This window comes from Protomyctophum parallelum (genome assembly GCF_964188405.1).
Source record: "Protomyctophum parallelum genome assembly, chromosome: 9".
Taxonomy (NCBI): Eukaryota; Metazoa; Chordata; class Actinopteri; order Myctophiformes; family Myctophidae; genus Protomyctophum; species Protomyctophum parallelum.
In genome coordinates this window covers 26,837,596-26,854,256 of record NC_139706.1, presented here as the reverse complement: position 1 = coordinate 26,854,256, position 16,661 = coordinate 26,837,596, and the positions used below count along the sequence as shown (strand labels likewise).

Below are 16,661 nucleotides of genomic sequence, written 5' to 3'. Positions count from 1 at the left end.
ATAGGGTTAGCAAACGTATAACTCATGCTATTTTAACAGGCTTAAAAACATCTAGCTCCGTTGGAAAGAAAGAGAAAGCTACTGCAGCTTAAGCCTTATGGTGTTTTATATTATATAAGGTAGCTCTGGTCCATAGCCCAATCTGGACTCTACTGCCGTTGGACAAAACAAAAACAACAAAACAAAAACTAAAGCCTACTTTCCTTAGTCCCCCTCTTTTGTAACTTCTTCTTGTGTTGATAAGTCCTTAAACACAATTATTCGAATTAGATAAGATTTGATATGTTGCTTGTGTAGGCTACATAAACAGCATTTAGCTGTAAATCACATTTTTTGTCATTCTTTGTTTCAGAACTTCTCCTACCACATCAATACAGCATGGAAATGTGGGGTCTGCAAGGCTAAATCTTCGTCAAATGTCTGTCTTGCAAATGTAAAAAATATCACATAGTAGGCTAATGTTTAAAACAGACTTTTTTTGTTCTATTACAGGTGCAGATGCAGTGACCAACATGGTCACTGCCATGCAGGTACGTTCTGAGCCATTTCTTTTACTCTTCTCTCTGTTCTTGTCTCCTCTAAAGGAACTCACAAAAACTGCCCTGTCTCTGCTCTGTCTGAACAGTTATTTGGTGGGAACCACTGAATTAAGTAATTACTTTTTGAAACAACTGAACGTTATTTACTGAAAACAAAACAACAAACAAAACTGTCTTTTCCTGTCTGTAAACTTCTCAGGACTGGAATCCTGCGTTCTCTACCGCCCTGTCCCTGGTTTATACTCCAGTTACTTCATGGCAATTAAGTACTACACAACAGTAGCAGCTATACATAACAAGGTTAAGCCATATATTTTGTGTAACTTCTGTATATATTGGCCCTTGGATCCTGCTGCTGTCTCTCTGGTACCACACAGTCCACACTGCATCATTACAGCATGAAACAGTCATTTTAGTCATCTGAAATGTTGTTGAATCTCTCTTGCCTCAAGTTTGCTGTTACATTTGAAAGAAATTTGACTTGAATTTGATTTCATTTTACATACAAGGTGACATGCTGTACAGAGCTGAGACATCGTTCTTTAATTTAAGGTAATTGTTCATTTTCATTTTTACCAAGGACAGAAAATTGGCACCCAACAATGTGTAACTGTGTACCAGTTTTACCATCATAACATTTTGTAAATAAAGATTTGTCTATAATTTGTTTGTCTGAAAGCATTGAGTTATGTCAATTTGTTTTATTTGTTTTTACATTATAGGATGTTGGATTAGGAGAGGCAGGCAAACTTGTTGAAGCAGACGGCACAGAAAAGCCGGTTGAGGACGAGGACAATACAGAGGTGAGCTGTCAAGTGAAATGATTATGATGAGTACAGTGGCACTCTGTGCCACACTATGAGCTTGTAGATCTGCTATTTTTCAACAGCTAACAGCATTTAAAATAATGTTTAAAACCTATGAGGCGACACAGATGCGTCCTCAGGTCTAAATGGGTTAAGGCAGTGGTTCTCACAGCCATCAAAACGTTATCCCACATTTCACAGCAGTGATGATAGGTAGGCCTATTTCAGAATGCCTGAATTTACACTTGCATGGTGAAAATAGTCGATCTACAAGCTCACGTGTTGTGAGCCCTATACAAATGCAATCCATATCAATTTTGTATTTGATTTTGTTCAAATTACAGATGAGGAGGTCACGTGGAGGAAGTGGAGATGATGGTGATGGATAAAGAGGAATCCAGTCTATACCCAGCCTATACCCAGCCTGCATTGTACTGTGTGGGGGTCCCCGCAACATCCAGACCTCAAGGAACGCACCCAGCTTTACGTGCTCGGAAATACAGACATGGGGACATACACACATTGCTACGCTCAGAAACTCCTGACTCCACTCAGAAGAGAATTGTTGTTTTAAAGACTTAAGAACTGATATGTCTTCTAAATCCTCACAGATTTGAGTTAAAACGTTTGCTGCAAAAGAATATATATTTACAGATTTGTGCCACATTTTCACAATGTTTCAAAATTAGCAAATCTACAAGCTCGTTTTCAACAGCTTACAGCTTTTTAAATAATGGTTAAAGTGGCTAAAACCAGGGGATCTTGGACTTCAGTGACGGGGACCTGGGGTCTGAGAGCCGGAGACGTTGGATAGGGTGCATTCTGGAACTTCTGCTGGCGGCCACCACCAGTCAGGCTTCATAAAGGAAGGAAACGGCCAGGCACAGCAGGCAGCCAGGCAGCTCATCAAACGGTGGTCCGTGGCTCAAATGCTGAATAACTTTGGCATGAATCTCGATTGTGTGTTCTGTTTATTGCTGTGTAACTGTTATTGCAACATTACTGGGCCTACATAACTAACCACACAGAATAGACTTGTTGTTTTATAGACATAAGAAATTAAACTTGAGAACTGATTCCACAAAATGTCTTCTAAATCCTCGCAGATTTGAGTTAAAACGTTCACTGGGTTTGGGCCACATTTTCACGATAAAAAAAAAAGAAGCAAATCTACAAGCTCGTGAGCTTGTAGATCTGCCAACAATCTAACTGCTTTTAAAATGATGGTTAAAGTGTTTAAATGGTATGACTGTTTTCTGAAAACCCTAGATGTTTCTGTATCATTGGTGTTCAAAAGATTTACTCCAATCTGAAAATATGTTGTTCCAGGGACCGCACTATGGTCTATTTTGTTTTATCCTGAAAATGTGCAAATCTTTGAATATATATTATTTCAGAGCAAACGTTTTTAACTCATGTTTGCTTCTGGGTAGTCCCTGGAACAACATATTTTCAGATTTCATAATATTTCTGGGGTCCTTGACATGACATAATTTGAGAACCACTGATATAGAAACATAACTTTTTCAGAAAACTGTGGAATTGTGGACACAATCTTATCCAACAATGTTCTAGTGGTTTCAGGAAAGTTGGTGTTTTATCTATAAAACAGTTATAGATTTTAGAAGCCAGTGGTTCTCAAAGAGTGGTCCTAAAGTGCATTCTCAGCAAAAATGTACATATTTCCATGTTTTTTTAATGTTCTATGTGCCTTTATGTTTAATGGCTGTCTAAATGTTTTCATTGTAACCTTTTTTTTCCTAATAAAGAAACAAAATGAAGTATACATTTGCTGCTTAATTATGTTTCTATAAATATGTGGGAGGGAGGTGAGCATGGGGGAGGATCGAGGGGTGCGGGTCGCAATATATATGGGGGGGGGGGTGTCATAAGACAGCTCCACGCTGTCCAGCTGCTGCCGTCGGTAGCTGACGTTCGAGTCGCGGCAGAGAAGCGGGGCGCCGGCTACACGCGCGTCGGGGCGCGCGGCCCACGCTGATCAAGAACGACGGAGGACACGATCGGCGGCGCGCGGGGACCGCCTCACGTCGGCGGCGCGCCATGACTTGCTAGCTGGGTAGTTACAGTATACTACTACTAGTTACTCTAGTAATTCTACCATACAGTTAATATGTTTTATTTATATAAATATATTCTGTATTACAACTTTAAAACAGTTTTAGATATGGCAAATCCTTTTGGGGATACTTTCACTAATAATCCAGAGATTTATTCACAACTCGGGTAAAACACGTAGACACTAGTCATCATAAACTAATATGATTATTATTATTAATACATCATAAAAATATCTCAATAATACGAGTAAAATCAGTTCTGTAGCACTAACACACAGGCTATATATAGTCTTCTAGAATATTATATCATGGTGTGCGACAACTGCCATCAGACTTGCTAAATACAGCCAATGAATCTCTACCAGAGAGGTCATCCATATTTGCAACAGCAAAATCGGATGAAGGACACATGAGCTCAGCCCAATCAACATCAAAGAATGTAGCAAATGCTTTGAAATAACTTGAGCAATGGCTATTCAGGATCCGAGAGGACAGAGGAATGTCTGGCATGGCCAAATGCACTTCAACGTGTCCCAAGGGTGCCCATCATTATCATTAGGGCTAAGGATGGAGGTTGAGGGAGAGGTGAACGGCAAGCTCTGATTAGTGTATGTAATGAGCTGATTTAAATCATACAAGTTAGGTAGAACAGCATTTTGATGCTGCACCAGCCAAAAGTGATGGTTTCTCAAGCCAAGTATATGTTGCAGGCTGCAGCACTGGCTCCAAAGCTCAAGTGCACTTTCCCTAGTTTTTAAATATAAAATAATAATAATAATAATAAAACTTTATTTGTATAGCACCTTTCATGACATGAAATGCAGCTCAAATTGCTTTACAGAACAATGGAGAATAAAAGAAAAGCAAGGCAACGACAAAAAACAAGCAGTAATGCAATACAGTGAGGACATGAATAACAAAAAATAAATAAAAATAAAATAAAAGATCAATTAAAAGAAATGTTGTAGAAGTGGGTCTTGAGCTGAGCTTTAAAAATGTCTACAGAGGCTGCCTGACGAAGGTACAGTGGGAGCTTGTTCCATGCCGACGGCCCGTAGAAGCAAAAAGCTGCTTCCCCGTATTTTTTTGTTGCGATTTTTTTAGGCAAAGCGAGCAGGCCAGCAGTGGAAGACCTTAGGGGGGGCGGTTTGGGACATATTTAGGCAGGCAGTCATGTAGGTAGGAAGGTGCCGAGACCATTGAGAGCTTTATAGACAAGTAAAATAATTTTAAAATCAATCCTAAAAACAACCGGAAGCCAGTGCAGTGATGCCAAAACTGGAGTAATATGTTCTCTCATCTTAGTTCTAGTTAAAACTAGTAATCTGTCAGTTGTTTTCTTAGGCAGTCCTGAAAAAAGTGCATTGCAGTAATCAAGCCGAGAAAAAACAAAGGCGTGGATTAGCGTTTTTGCATCGTCCAAGGACACATAGGCTCTGATTCGTGCAATATTTCTAAGGTGAAAAAAGGCAATCTTGGTAACATGATTAATGTGTGAATTAAAATTAAATTCAGAATCAATAATAACCCCCAGGTTCTTTACTGTACTGTTACTTTCTACAGTCAGGTTGCCAAGTCTGCTTAATATTGATTCTTTCTGTTCACTAGAACCGATTATGAGAACTTCTGTCTTATCCTCATTTAGCTTGAGAAAGTTCTCACTCATCCAACATTTGATGCTAGACAGACAGGTAACCAGCGGGTCTAAAGCACAGGGATCATCTGGAGCCACAGAAAGATATAGTTGGGTATCATCAGCATAGAAATGAAAATTGACTCCGTGATTGGCAATGAGTTTGCCCAATGGCAGTACAAGGAGAAAAGCAGAGGGCCAAGAATCGAGCCCTGTGGAATACCAGAACTGATGTCGTGTTTGTCTGAGTTTGCTTCTGAGTATTACCCAAAGCAGCAGTTCCCAAAACGCACCACCCCACATGGAAATCAAAATTGTATAAGCTATATAGACATATAGTTCCTATTTATCCACAAATATGAACCTGAATATATAATATATAATATATATGCAGTATAGGCTATATTCTGCATATACTATTCTGCATATACTTCTACCTCTCAAGATTGAGATGGTGAAAATGTACACACTGCTTGTGAACTCTACATTAAAACTTACATAATATGACAACTGTTGCCGTGTTGCCATATGGATGCTAGGTTTTTTAAGAAATGCCACCTGTTTTCAAAATGGCAGGCAAGGATTAACAGACACTGGCATGAAAATTCTTTCACGGAGTGAATAGTGTGTTTACAGTTACCCAGTATTTTGAAGTCTCCTCACCATGGTTACGGCTCTGTAGCAGGAGCTACCCCCAATATCAGGCCAGCAGTGTGAATTTCAAGGTCACCTTCTGGTTAATTATGTTTTCCAGCTCTTGTGCTTAATAAAAGCACACTCCTCCTGCTTTGTATCAGTCTCTGTATGTGTCAGAACAAGCCCAGAGGAACCATACTTTGATAAAGTCGCTGATGTAATTGAAATACAAAATAGACACTTTTGAAAAAGAATTCTTGAGACAATCCAAGGGTTGTTGATGTCGACTAGCATGTATGTAGAAGAGGGGGGGGGACCAAGGCTATTAATCAACTAATTAGCAGCCTCTCTTTTACTGCTAATTTAATCTATTCTTCACAATCTCTTTAATAGTATTTTCTCCTGTCAATTATAACCAAAGGAAGGTTTAGCATTTCAAAAGTGTATCTAGGCCTTGCAGCGAGGGGGGCAATAGAATGGTCACCAGGGCCTGAACTCTGGGAGGGGGGAGTTACAGGGAGGGAGAGAGAGAGAGAGAGAGAGAGAGAGAGATTAAGAGAGAGGGAGAGAGAGAACTGGGGGGGAAGAAAGACTGTCCTTAATGCCAGTATCCCCCATTGGGCAAAATGAAAGAGGAGAGAGGGAGGGAGGTCTGAGACTTTTTTTTTTCTCATCATGGTAGCCTACTATAGCTTCTCCATACAACAGCAAAAGCTGCACCCAAGGCAGGCCTTGTGGGAGCCTCTGAGTGTGCAGAATTTGGATACGTGGATGAGGATGTTGGCTGGACCGAGAGCAAACCAACCCCAGAGCGCCATAGTAAGACCTCTGACCGTCATCTTTCATTTACTCAGCACTTTTGAAATGAACCTCACCTCCCTTCCCCCAGATGTCCACTTTAAAAAATTAAAATACGCAAAAAATAGAAGGAACAAACCAACGTCCTTGCCTCACAGTCTCTAACATCGTAATTCTAATCAGCACATTCTAACCCATGAGAGACGAGGGAATATACTGCATGCGATGTGAGCACAGACACCCACATCAAGAGTATTCCCTTGGCTGGTGTCGCATGCATGTTTGACTGCTCCGTCCTCCTCTTCGTCCTCCCTCCTCGTCCTTCCCCCTCCAGCCCCTTCCACACCCTGGGGCAGTCTTTGTGTGTACCCCCCCCCCCCCCTCACACACACATCCTCAGTCCTTCATGTGGATTTTCTCCCCTCCTCCATGCCTTACAATCGCCCTGTTGAGGAGACACAATGCGTCCTCCCCATGGCCGTCCCGTCCCCCATAGGCTCTTTCTGCATGTCGCCTTGCTTTATCTATGAAAGGCTTTGCAGTGACCGACCCCAAAAAAGGCAAGTTTTAAAATCTGGGCCAAAACCAGTGTGTGTGTGTGTCTGTGTGTGTGTGTGTGCGTGCGGGTTAAGACAAGGAGTGAAGACAAGGGTGGGAAGAAGGCAGGCCCTCCTTTTTCTCATGATCATGGTGCAGTGACGTTAGCCTACTCAAATGAGCAGTGAACCCACATGAAGAGAATACTCACATATGGGATATTTTATCATTATGTGATTATCTTGTGTATTTTATTTTTGCATCTGCCGCAGAATGTCCTGTTTTGTATTTGTCATCTGATCACATGGATGGTTGCCATCTTCAAACATGCCAGAGTTGATGTCAGACCTTTCTTCTAACATATCTATGCCATTTATTCACATGAACCCTAGGCAGGGCATCTCATAATGCAAACATTCAAGAATGAGTACAGGAAAACATTCTGCAAAAATAGAAGATCCAAGCTCTTAGGGTTAGGGTTATATACAGGGCTGCACACAACTTTTTTGGTCTAGTACTCATAAGAGCACCTGGAGGAGTTGCTTGGTGCTCCTAAAATGCGGCGACCCGTCTCGCCAGATGGATAAAAGAGGGATGAATAACTTATAGCAAAACAATATTTATTGGATGAGTGGGGAGTCAATGGAGGGTATTGCAACTCTAGATTTAGCCCTAGAATGGCTCTTGTTGTAGATTCATCCCATTATTAAAAATATATAAATTTGCTAAAATCTAGGTCCATGTGTGGTCCAGCCCTATGGAATGCATATTATAATAAAAACAAGTTAACAACTTAATACTTCCTAAGGATAATATGATATGAGCATCAAAGCAATATTTAGATTTTTTATTATTTTGTATTTAAATAACCAATCTACTAGCTCACAACGTGTTGCGACACGTTGTGAGCTTGCAGATCAGCTATTTTTTTAACATGCGACACATCGTACGGCGAAGCATACATCAGGCTTCCCTAGTTCCCTTTTGTTTTTAGATGAGGCGACGTACGTAGTCAGACAGTCAGAAACACATGGCTCCTCGGTGCAAAAATAAACAGTGTACACTACCCGACTTTACGATAATAAGGCACAGTATGTCGAGACACGGTGTTCATGTTGGGCAGCAGCAGTGCCAGTCCGCAATGCTTTAAACTCTTCCCACTCCACTATGTCGGAACTAAAACCTTAGTACCCGTAAAAAGTCGGTGGCCGGTGCCTAGGCTGTGAGAGACGCTAATATGGTTTCTGCCTCGGATTCGGGTTTTGAGACGGCATCGCACACGAGCAACCATGCTGCTCCAACAGCCGGAAAACAAACACAAGCACAGCGGCAAATGGGAAGAGTGCAAAGCATCCAAAGCATGACCTTTTACACCGGGGACTACAGTAGTTTGCTATCTGAAACGGAGAAGAGAAGACGAAACTATTTGTGTAAGGTTTTCCTGTCAACCGCCCTCCGCCTCCTCCCAGGCTCCTAGCAGAAAGCAGCATGGATCCTCCCCCTTTTGAGTAAGGACGCGCTGTGATTGGGCCAGTAGCCACTTTGAGTGGCAGTCGGTGGGAAATGCTCTCGCCACAACATTTTCTAGTATTCTGGCCATAATAATCATTCTGGGCGGCCCCAGCTGTTGGTACGCAGAAGCGCTTCCCGGCGCTTGATTGACAGCGCATTTTAAATTTTTACCGCGCATGCGCACCTGCGCACCACTTATGTGCAGCCCTGGTTATATATTACGACTAAGATTTGGTGTCGAGGAGAAAAAGGGGCCAAGTAGATAGCCTGGGTTTCAGCCTGAATCGCTGCGTTCTGTGCATTCTGAATTGTCACTCGCTACTCAGTCAGGTCTCGCATTTCGTCAACTGTTACGTAGCCACGTTGTTGCTGATACGTCATCAGCCAGCGCCACTCTGTCCATGCTTCTCACTGTTGAAAAAAAAACACCGGCGAGACTTGAGAGTAAAAACCTACGGTAAAAAGTAAATGATTCAGTAGTCCACTGTCAGATTCAGTAGTACAAAAAGAATCACGGCTGTGTGGGGTGAGTTTAGTGAATGACAAGTAAGACGCGCAAACGCGGGAAGCGAACGCAGCTCGTGTGTGTGTGTGGTTGTGTGTGTGTGTGTGTGTGTGTGCTACAGCTGCGCCCTGTGTGTGTGTGTGTGTGTGTGTGTGTGTGTGTGTGTGCTACAGCTGCGCCCTCTGGTGGCGGGCCGGTGGTGTAACAGCGTGACACACACACAGACATTCAGCCCTTGCTGTCATAGTAAGTGGCTCACTGCGTTCGCAATAAGGGGACGTTGCAGGACAAAGCTGCGCAGTGTGCATTGATACAACGTCAAACTGGTGTTTTTCCTCAACCCCCACCACAGACCAATCAGAAGCCACGGTTCCATTTCAACCTTCATATGTCCCGCCTACCTGTGGAGAATAGGACTTTCCAGACTGAGTAGCGCAGTGACTGATTTTCAGATCCGTGGAACGCAGCGAATCAGGCTGGAACCCAGGCTACAAAGTGTTATAATCATGATCGCCCATGTCTGTGTACTTGAACGTGAGACACAGTGTACTTGATATGTATTGTGTACTGCCTGAACTGTAGCATACTTTATAATTAGGCTACGAGAGACATCTCGGTGACAGCAAGGTCAGCCTTGCTGCAGTAGGCACGTTATTATGTCTGATATCTTGTTGTCACGTCATTATGATCCAGCACTATATATGTTCCTGTTTGTGTAATAAACTTTGTGAACCTTTAGCGTGATACTGTCTCGTGTCGCATTATTGTTCTCCCGGGCCCACCGTCGCCGTACAGAAGGAATACTTCAACCGGATTATCACACACCACCCAGCCTGCACACACCACCTGTCTGTCAAACCAGACGAGAGTCCAGTACTTAGAGTTTACAACACCAAGTAGACCCCTGAAAGAACTATAGCCTACAGTTTAATTAGGCGGTTATCCCAAAGACTAATTCTCTCTGTATCAGCTGTCAAAACAACATGCGTTATCCATGAGAACTAAAACATGGGTCCCATACTGTATTTGTAGGATCACAGTGACATACGGTATGCCTACTGTCCTCTATTATCAGATCAAGATTATACAGTTACTTTCAAGTTATGCCTTGAACCAGTGTCCTCTTGCTATTCTTGATCCAGAGGCTTAACTGTGTCTGGACACATACATTTGTTGCAGCTCAGACAGACAGACAGACAGACAGACAGACAAACTGGCACACCAAGTTGAGCCTGAATAAGTTCATTATAGTTGCATTTAAAGTGTTAACCAGTGACCGCTGACCTATGACCCCCTCCTCAATTTTCACTTCCCAAACTGAAGCCTGGGAAGAGGTACTGTACCACTGCATTCTGGGAAGAGGTTCCATTGCAATTCTTGAGGATTTGACATATTTTAAAAATAGTGAGAATAGATGATCTACAAGTTTACCAGCTTGTGAGGTTGCAGAGATGCTATTTTCACTATTTTGTATTGAAGAAAGTAAGGATATTGAAAATGTATTTTATTTTTTACTTTTGTCTTTTTTGACGTTCTTTGATTTTTATTTTATGATATGCTTATTTTCTATGTTGGGCTAGATGCCCAAAATAATGACACACATAGGTTAAAGTGGTAAAATGAAAAAAAGTTAATATGAAACATGAGGATGGAGTTTTATCAAATGATCTACATTCTACAGACTATCTAGTCCTCAGAGTCTCCTGTCAGGCATGCTTATCATTCTTGCTGCAGCCATGGCAAATTGCAAACTATTGACATCAAATGGATCTGCTAATTAAACCAATTAAGGAGCTCTTTTAGACCCATTAAAGGAAGAGCAGTTGGGAGGGAAAGCGGTCAGTGGATCATTAAGAGTCATCGCCTAATTTATCTCCCCTCAAACAAACGTCTTTGAAATGTTTATCTAGTCAGTCACTAATGGCATGAGCGAGTCAGACACATTTGGCCGTAGCCCTCGAGAAAATGGAGAGGACGTCGGCTGCCCTCCCTGCATTCCTCTGTAGGTTTCACTGAGCCAAAGTAGATCTAATCCCGGATCTCGGGGTGCAAACTCATGCTTGATTGGGATTAAGATAAGATTAAAGGGCATTAGTGGAAGTTAATATAGACATATAGCTCTGCGGGCACCTTGTGCAGGTGTCACTTATCACACCTCAGAGAAAGGGCAGAAACCTCACTATCTCAATATTTATTTATTTATTGTTGGTAAATGAATGCCCTACTTTTTATTGTATGACAGTGTTGGAATCCAAGGGTTGTTGATGTCGGTGTCAGTGTGTGAAAAAATAGCAGATCTACGCTGAGAGCATAATAATGTAGATATGCTATTTTTGAACAATTTTGAATGTTTTTCCTGTAATGATGCACAGTCACACCACGTTGAACTTGGTTATGGCTATGGGTTTTATAAACATTCAACCAATTAAAAGTATTAATAAGAGCTTGTCACTAAATAATTACATTAGATACATTGGAACACTTTTTTTTTTTTCAATTCCATAAAGATGATGGTTTAACTTTAGAACAGGTTTCCACCCGACAGCAATGATACACTTCTTTGCTAATTCAATAACCTCACAAAAAAGCAGTTCATGCGAAAGGGAACCAAAGAACACTCTAACTCATGCCTCTTTTTCTGAATTGGGGACTCTGTGATATGTCTATTATTTCTATTTATTTATTTGTTTGTTCTATCTCTCTCTGATGAAGAGGGTGGTTGTGCAAGTATAGCAGTGAAGGGAAGAGGGGTTCAGCAATACAGAATATGTATATGAATATGGCCAGGGACATACAGTATGAAAGTGAGAAGCCAAGACAAGCAGGAGACAGGCCTCACCTGTGGTCTCTGGCCATTAATTGGCTGTGGAGTCGTATGTGTCCTGTCATATCATCATGATGTAGGAGGTGTAAGGGCAACACAATTTATCTGCACTTAAGAGACAATTTGTCAAGACTTCAACTGCTATGGGCTGCAGGGGCTGTGTCTGATTTACAGAGCACCACTCCCACTGCCATTCTCTTTACCAACACGATGACTGACACACACACACACACACACACACACACACACACACACACACACACACACACACACACACACACACACACACACACACACACACACACTTATGCTCAGACATATTAATGCTGAGGATTTTATGGCTGCACTAATGCGAATATCCCATAATAAACAAATCCAAAGTAGGAAGATCAAAGTGATATCTTTAAGGTAAGATCTGACTAGCACTTGGAGGAGAGATACCAGTGACAGATAACAACCATTTAGGCTGTAGCAGGAGAATAGATCACCTGATAACAGGGCAAGACCTGATGGATGGAGGCATCCATTTACAACCTTCAGACAGTCCAAGGTGGCAATAAGCAAGTCCCCACAAGTCAGACGAGGGCAAAGATCACCTCTCTCTCTCTGTCTCTCTCTCTCCCCTATTGTAATATCCACTCGGCTGTCATCTGTATCGTTACCTGTGGTTTGTGCTGAGGTCATAACTACGCACTTCTGTGTTCTGCTTCAGGCAGTATATTTGAATACGTTTGTATACTTTTTTCTTAACAAATAATTGATGGTGTCTATTGTGATGTCACACTTACGGTATCTAACTGTACTTCTAATGCCCTGTATCTGTAACTATGCTGTCTCTGGTCCCTGAAATTACCTTGTGGGAACCTTACATACTCCATTGACTGTAACCCCCGAGGGGTCTATACTTGGTCCCCTCCTTTTTTCATTGTGATGTCAGAACAGGCCAGCTCCATATATGGAGATCTAGGGGTGATCTGGATATAGGGCCCTGTCCGGAGCCTGGGCAGAGGCTTTTGTGCTGGTTCTGGACAACTGGCAATCCAACGGACTTGACGCCGGGCACTGCACTCCCTGTGGTGGTGTGGAACGTGTCGGTGGGGACATTATGTGGATTACACATACTTAGTAGACGTGGTGCATTTATATTAGGGTATAATGCTGGTGTACTTAAAGCAAAAAATAAATGTGGAATGTAAAACCATTCCACGGACAGCTAGTGTCCTACTCCAAGTTCAGTGATTTGAGCATATACTGCTGACCAGTACAGAAGGACTTCACATGCCTCTCCCCAACAAACACAGACATCCTGTGTGCCAAGCGTAATTGAAAACCCTGGTGTCTGAGAGAGTTCATAAAGGACGGGAGAGGCAGTACAGCCCAGGCGCAGAGTGTCAGGGCCCGGCAGGGAAGAGCACGCCAAGGCAGCTGCCATCTATAGTTCCTCACTCTCACCTCTGACCCGGCTTCCTGCAGTCGCTCATTTAGATGCAACGCCGTTTCCACAGACAGTGGCTTCAATAGGTAGGCCGTATCATCTCTACAGTATCTGACCCTCTAGCTCTGACCATATGCCTGTCTCACCCTTGCCCCTCAAACCCCACAGTCTGTGCCCACCACACGCGCATGCACGGCACACACACAGCCAACATCAACTTTTTTCCCCCCCGATAGAATCTTTTTAAGAGAAATAATGACTCCAACAGTCAACAAGCACCACTGCAGATCTCTCCCTTCAGTTTAGTATTTGTTCTGGTGAAGGTCTAACAGATCTAAAGCTCAATAAAGTGAAGGCTGCAATCTCTGCATGAAATGTGTGGTGAAATGATTCTATTTTTTATGGATCTTTAAAAAAAAAGATATTTTTTAATCTGAAGGATATTTTACATTGGAGCTACAATAGTATACCATATACACTTTTGAGGTATTCTTTGTTTATAATGCTCGTCTTCAACTAACATTTTACTCAAGTGGTGTTGAAAGACTACTTTTAGGCACATTAAAGGAAACAGACACAGTATTTAGTGCAACTAAGCCATTACGCTCCTTCATGTTTAAACTTGTAAAAAACAATTACCCTGACTGTGACTTATAGATAATTACATAGGTGAGCTAAGGCTATAATGTTATGCAGTAAAGTAAAGAGGTTGGAAGTCAGCAGCTCAGTTCCTCTCACACAGGCCAGCAATAGTTAGCTACAAAAGAAATAGAGGAAAGCTAAAGACATCTGTCATACCTTGATAACTTTTCTTCTGCCATTGACTATCATATACTATATAGTGTGTGTGTGTGTGTGTGTGTGTGTGTGTGTGTGTGTGTGTGTGTGTGTGTGTGTGTGTGTGTGTGTGTGTGTGTGTGTGTGTGTCTTTTGTCTACTCTAGGCTGTCCCACTAGCTTCGATCCTGGATGCATAGCGCTTAATGTGTCATGGTGGGATGACAGGCATTTGCTTTCTCATAACACAAGAGCAAGTGACCTGGAAAACCCCAGCCAGCATGATCCAGGACGTCTATAAAGACATCCGTGTGATGGGTGAAAGAAAAAGTATGTGTGACAGAGTAAGGCGCAATACATAGGGCATGAGCAGAGAATGAGAAATTTAAGCCAAGCGTCCAAGTTGTATAAATGGAACAACAAGTAAGACAAGTTCAGCAGCCATACATAGAACAAGTTCACAACTAGTACAGTACTGAAGCTGTAGCAACCTCGATCATATGTCAGCTGATGACCTGGAGATAGCGAACAGTTATTATAAAAAAAATGAATGAAAAAAATGTTGCACTCAGCAATAATGGTCATCCCTGGCCAGAACCCTGATAAACATAGAGACTAAGTCTCAGAGGGACTAGCACTGTCTCTATGACTGATGATAGCTGGGCTTTCCATTATCCCACATGGCTTCAGCACTTTGTGTGTGACTTTCTGTGTGCTCAGTTTATATGTGCTATGTGGTATTGTAAAAGATTTTTTTTGCAAGTAGGCCTATATACATTTGAATATAATTCCCCTTGTAGCCTACAGGAAAATACATTGAAATAAAGGAAATTGTAATTCAATGGCCTACAGGACATTTTATGATACCTTTTTTTTAAACAATTCAATAGGTCAATTAGACTGTATGCAAACTTATAATATACCAGACCCATCATAGTTTAAAATAATAATTTCCTTACCTGAGCACACATGGATAATTCCTACTAGAAATGCAATTCCAATAGAAGTTGGAGACATTATTCAATGTCTCTTGCAGGAGGAAGTTTTCTTTCTCTGTATAATCCAATTTATTCGTAAAATAATTTAAGCATCCGCTCCTTCATAATCGTGATTGACCAAGACAATGTTTAAGAATTCAGAGATAAAAATATATATACTGCCGGGCTTTGCCTGGTTGAAAAAGCAGTAGGCTATAGTCCAACAACTGTGTCCCCCAACAGCTTGCTTTAGTGTTCAAATATCTAACGGGGAAATAGAATAGCCTAATAATAATAGTATGAAAAAAGAAGAAAATAAATAAAAAAATAATTTAATTAAACTACTTCAAACCACTAACAAACTATAAGTTCCAAATAGTTTCAGTGGTTAACCTTAACAGATTGACAGTAGGCTAGCCTTCTGACCAAAGCCACTCTAAATGTTTCACCAAAAACAAAACCCTGATCTTATGCTTTCATTGAATTCATCCCGTTTCTGCGTGCGCTCACTTGGCCGAGCGCGTCATTTCATTCAAATCATCTCCTTTGTGCGAGACAAAAAAAATCACTGGAACTAAAAGTTGAAGTTCTGACTATAGTTTCCAGTCGGGAAAATAAAGTGAACGTTCGCTGTATTCCAAGCCAAGGATATCCTTGCAGTCACATTATTTCAGTCCAGGTTTGAATCTGTCAGTGAGATCGGAAACTTTCAAAGTTAGGATTCTCGGCTCCGCTACAACAGTCCTGTGTGCTGGTTGCTTACTCCTTCTTCATCCACAACAGAGAACCATTCCAACTTTTCCGTCACTCTCGTAATTAAATTCTGTTGCAAATCCAATTGATCCGTATTTGGGTCGTAGACCCCGAACCTCAGGCAGGGGAATAGGAATTCACATTCACAGCATTTCATTCAGGAGAGCGGAGTGCCTCGTCAATAGTATGTGCCATTCTACCCCCTCCATAGACTGAACAATGTTTCCCAGAGAAGAAATTTAACCCCTTCCCGCCTGGATCCCAGTCAGAGCGCAGCTAACCATGCACAGGCTTGGTCGACTACTGGCTTTAAAGCCTTTAACAAAAGCTATAGGAGCCGTGAAAAGCAACCGGACATCTACTTTTTAAACTAAATAAATAAAGCATATAGGTCTAATACAAAATAAAGAATTATAAGCCTATGCCTCTCATTATACAAGTGTAACTGTAACATGACTGACAGGCTGAGCTCGGCTACATAAAATACACATTTGTTTACATATTTCTATCATAATGTGTGAGTATTTATTTTATATGCCTAAACATACTCCTAAATGAATGTGGCATCCCAATAAGGCTAGGCCTAATTACAATTAAAAAAGTAATCCAGTGATCATGCTAAAATGTTTAGGCTGTGTTAGGCTATTATTTGATGACAGAATTTAAACTTTATTGCCAAGTTTCACAATCACAGCAAACACGAAAAAGAATTAGGCTACTGAATCTAATTCTGAACATCCTTTTTTGTAGAGCCAAAAAAGTCATTGCCTAATTTGTCTTCATAAGAAATTAAGAATCATAACCAATGCAAACTGTAGCAATTAAGCCACATGGCCTATCCAATCCATTTAA

The 16,661-nt window shown here is 41.5% G+C and overlaps 1 protein-coding gene across 1 annotated transcript in view; it reads right to left on the bottom strand.

Annotated features, from left to right (window-relative positions):
- LOC310864738 (roundabout homolog 1-like) overlaps positions 1 to 16,003 on the bottom strand; it is a 159,621-nt gene extending 143,618 nt beyond the window's left edge. The window contains 1 exon segment of the mRNA XM_083773463.1: positions 15,039 to 16,003. Within this exon segment, the coding sequence (XP_083629589.1) occupies positions 15,039 to 15,096 (58 nt within the window). The 5' untranslated portion in view covers positions 15,097 to 16,003.
- Positions 16,004 to 16,661: the final 658 nt, after the last annotated feature.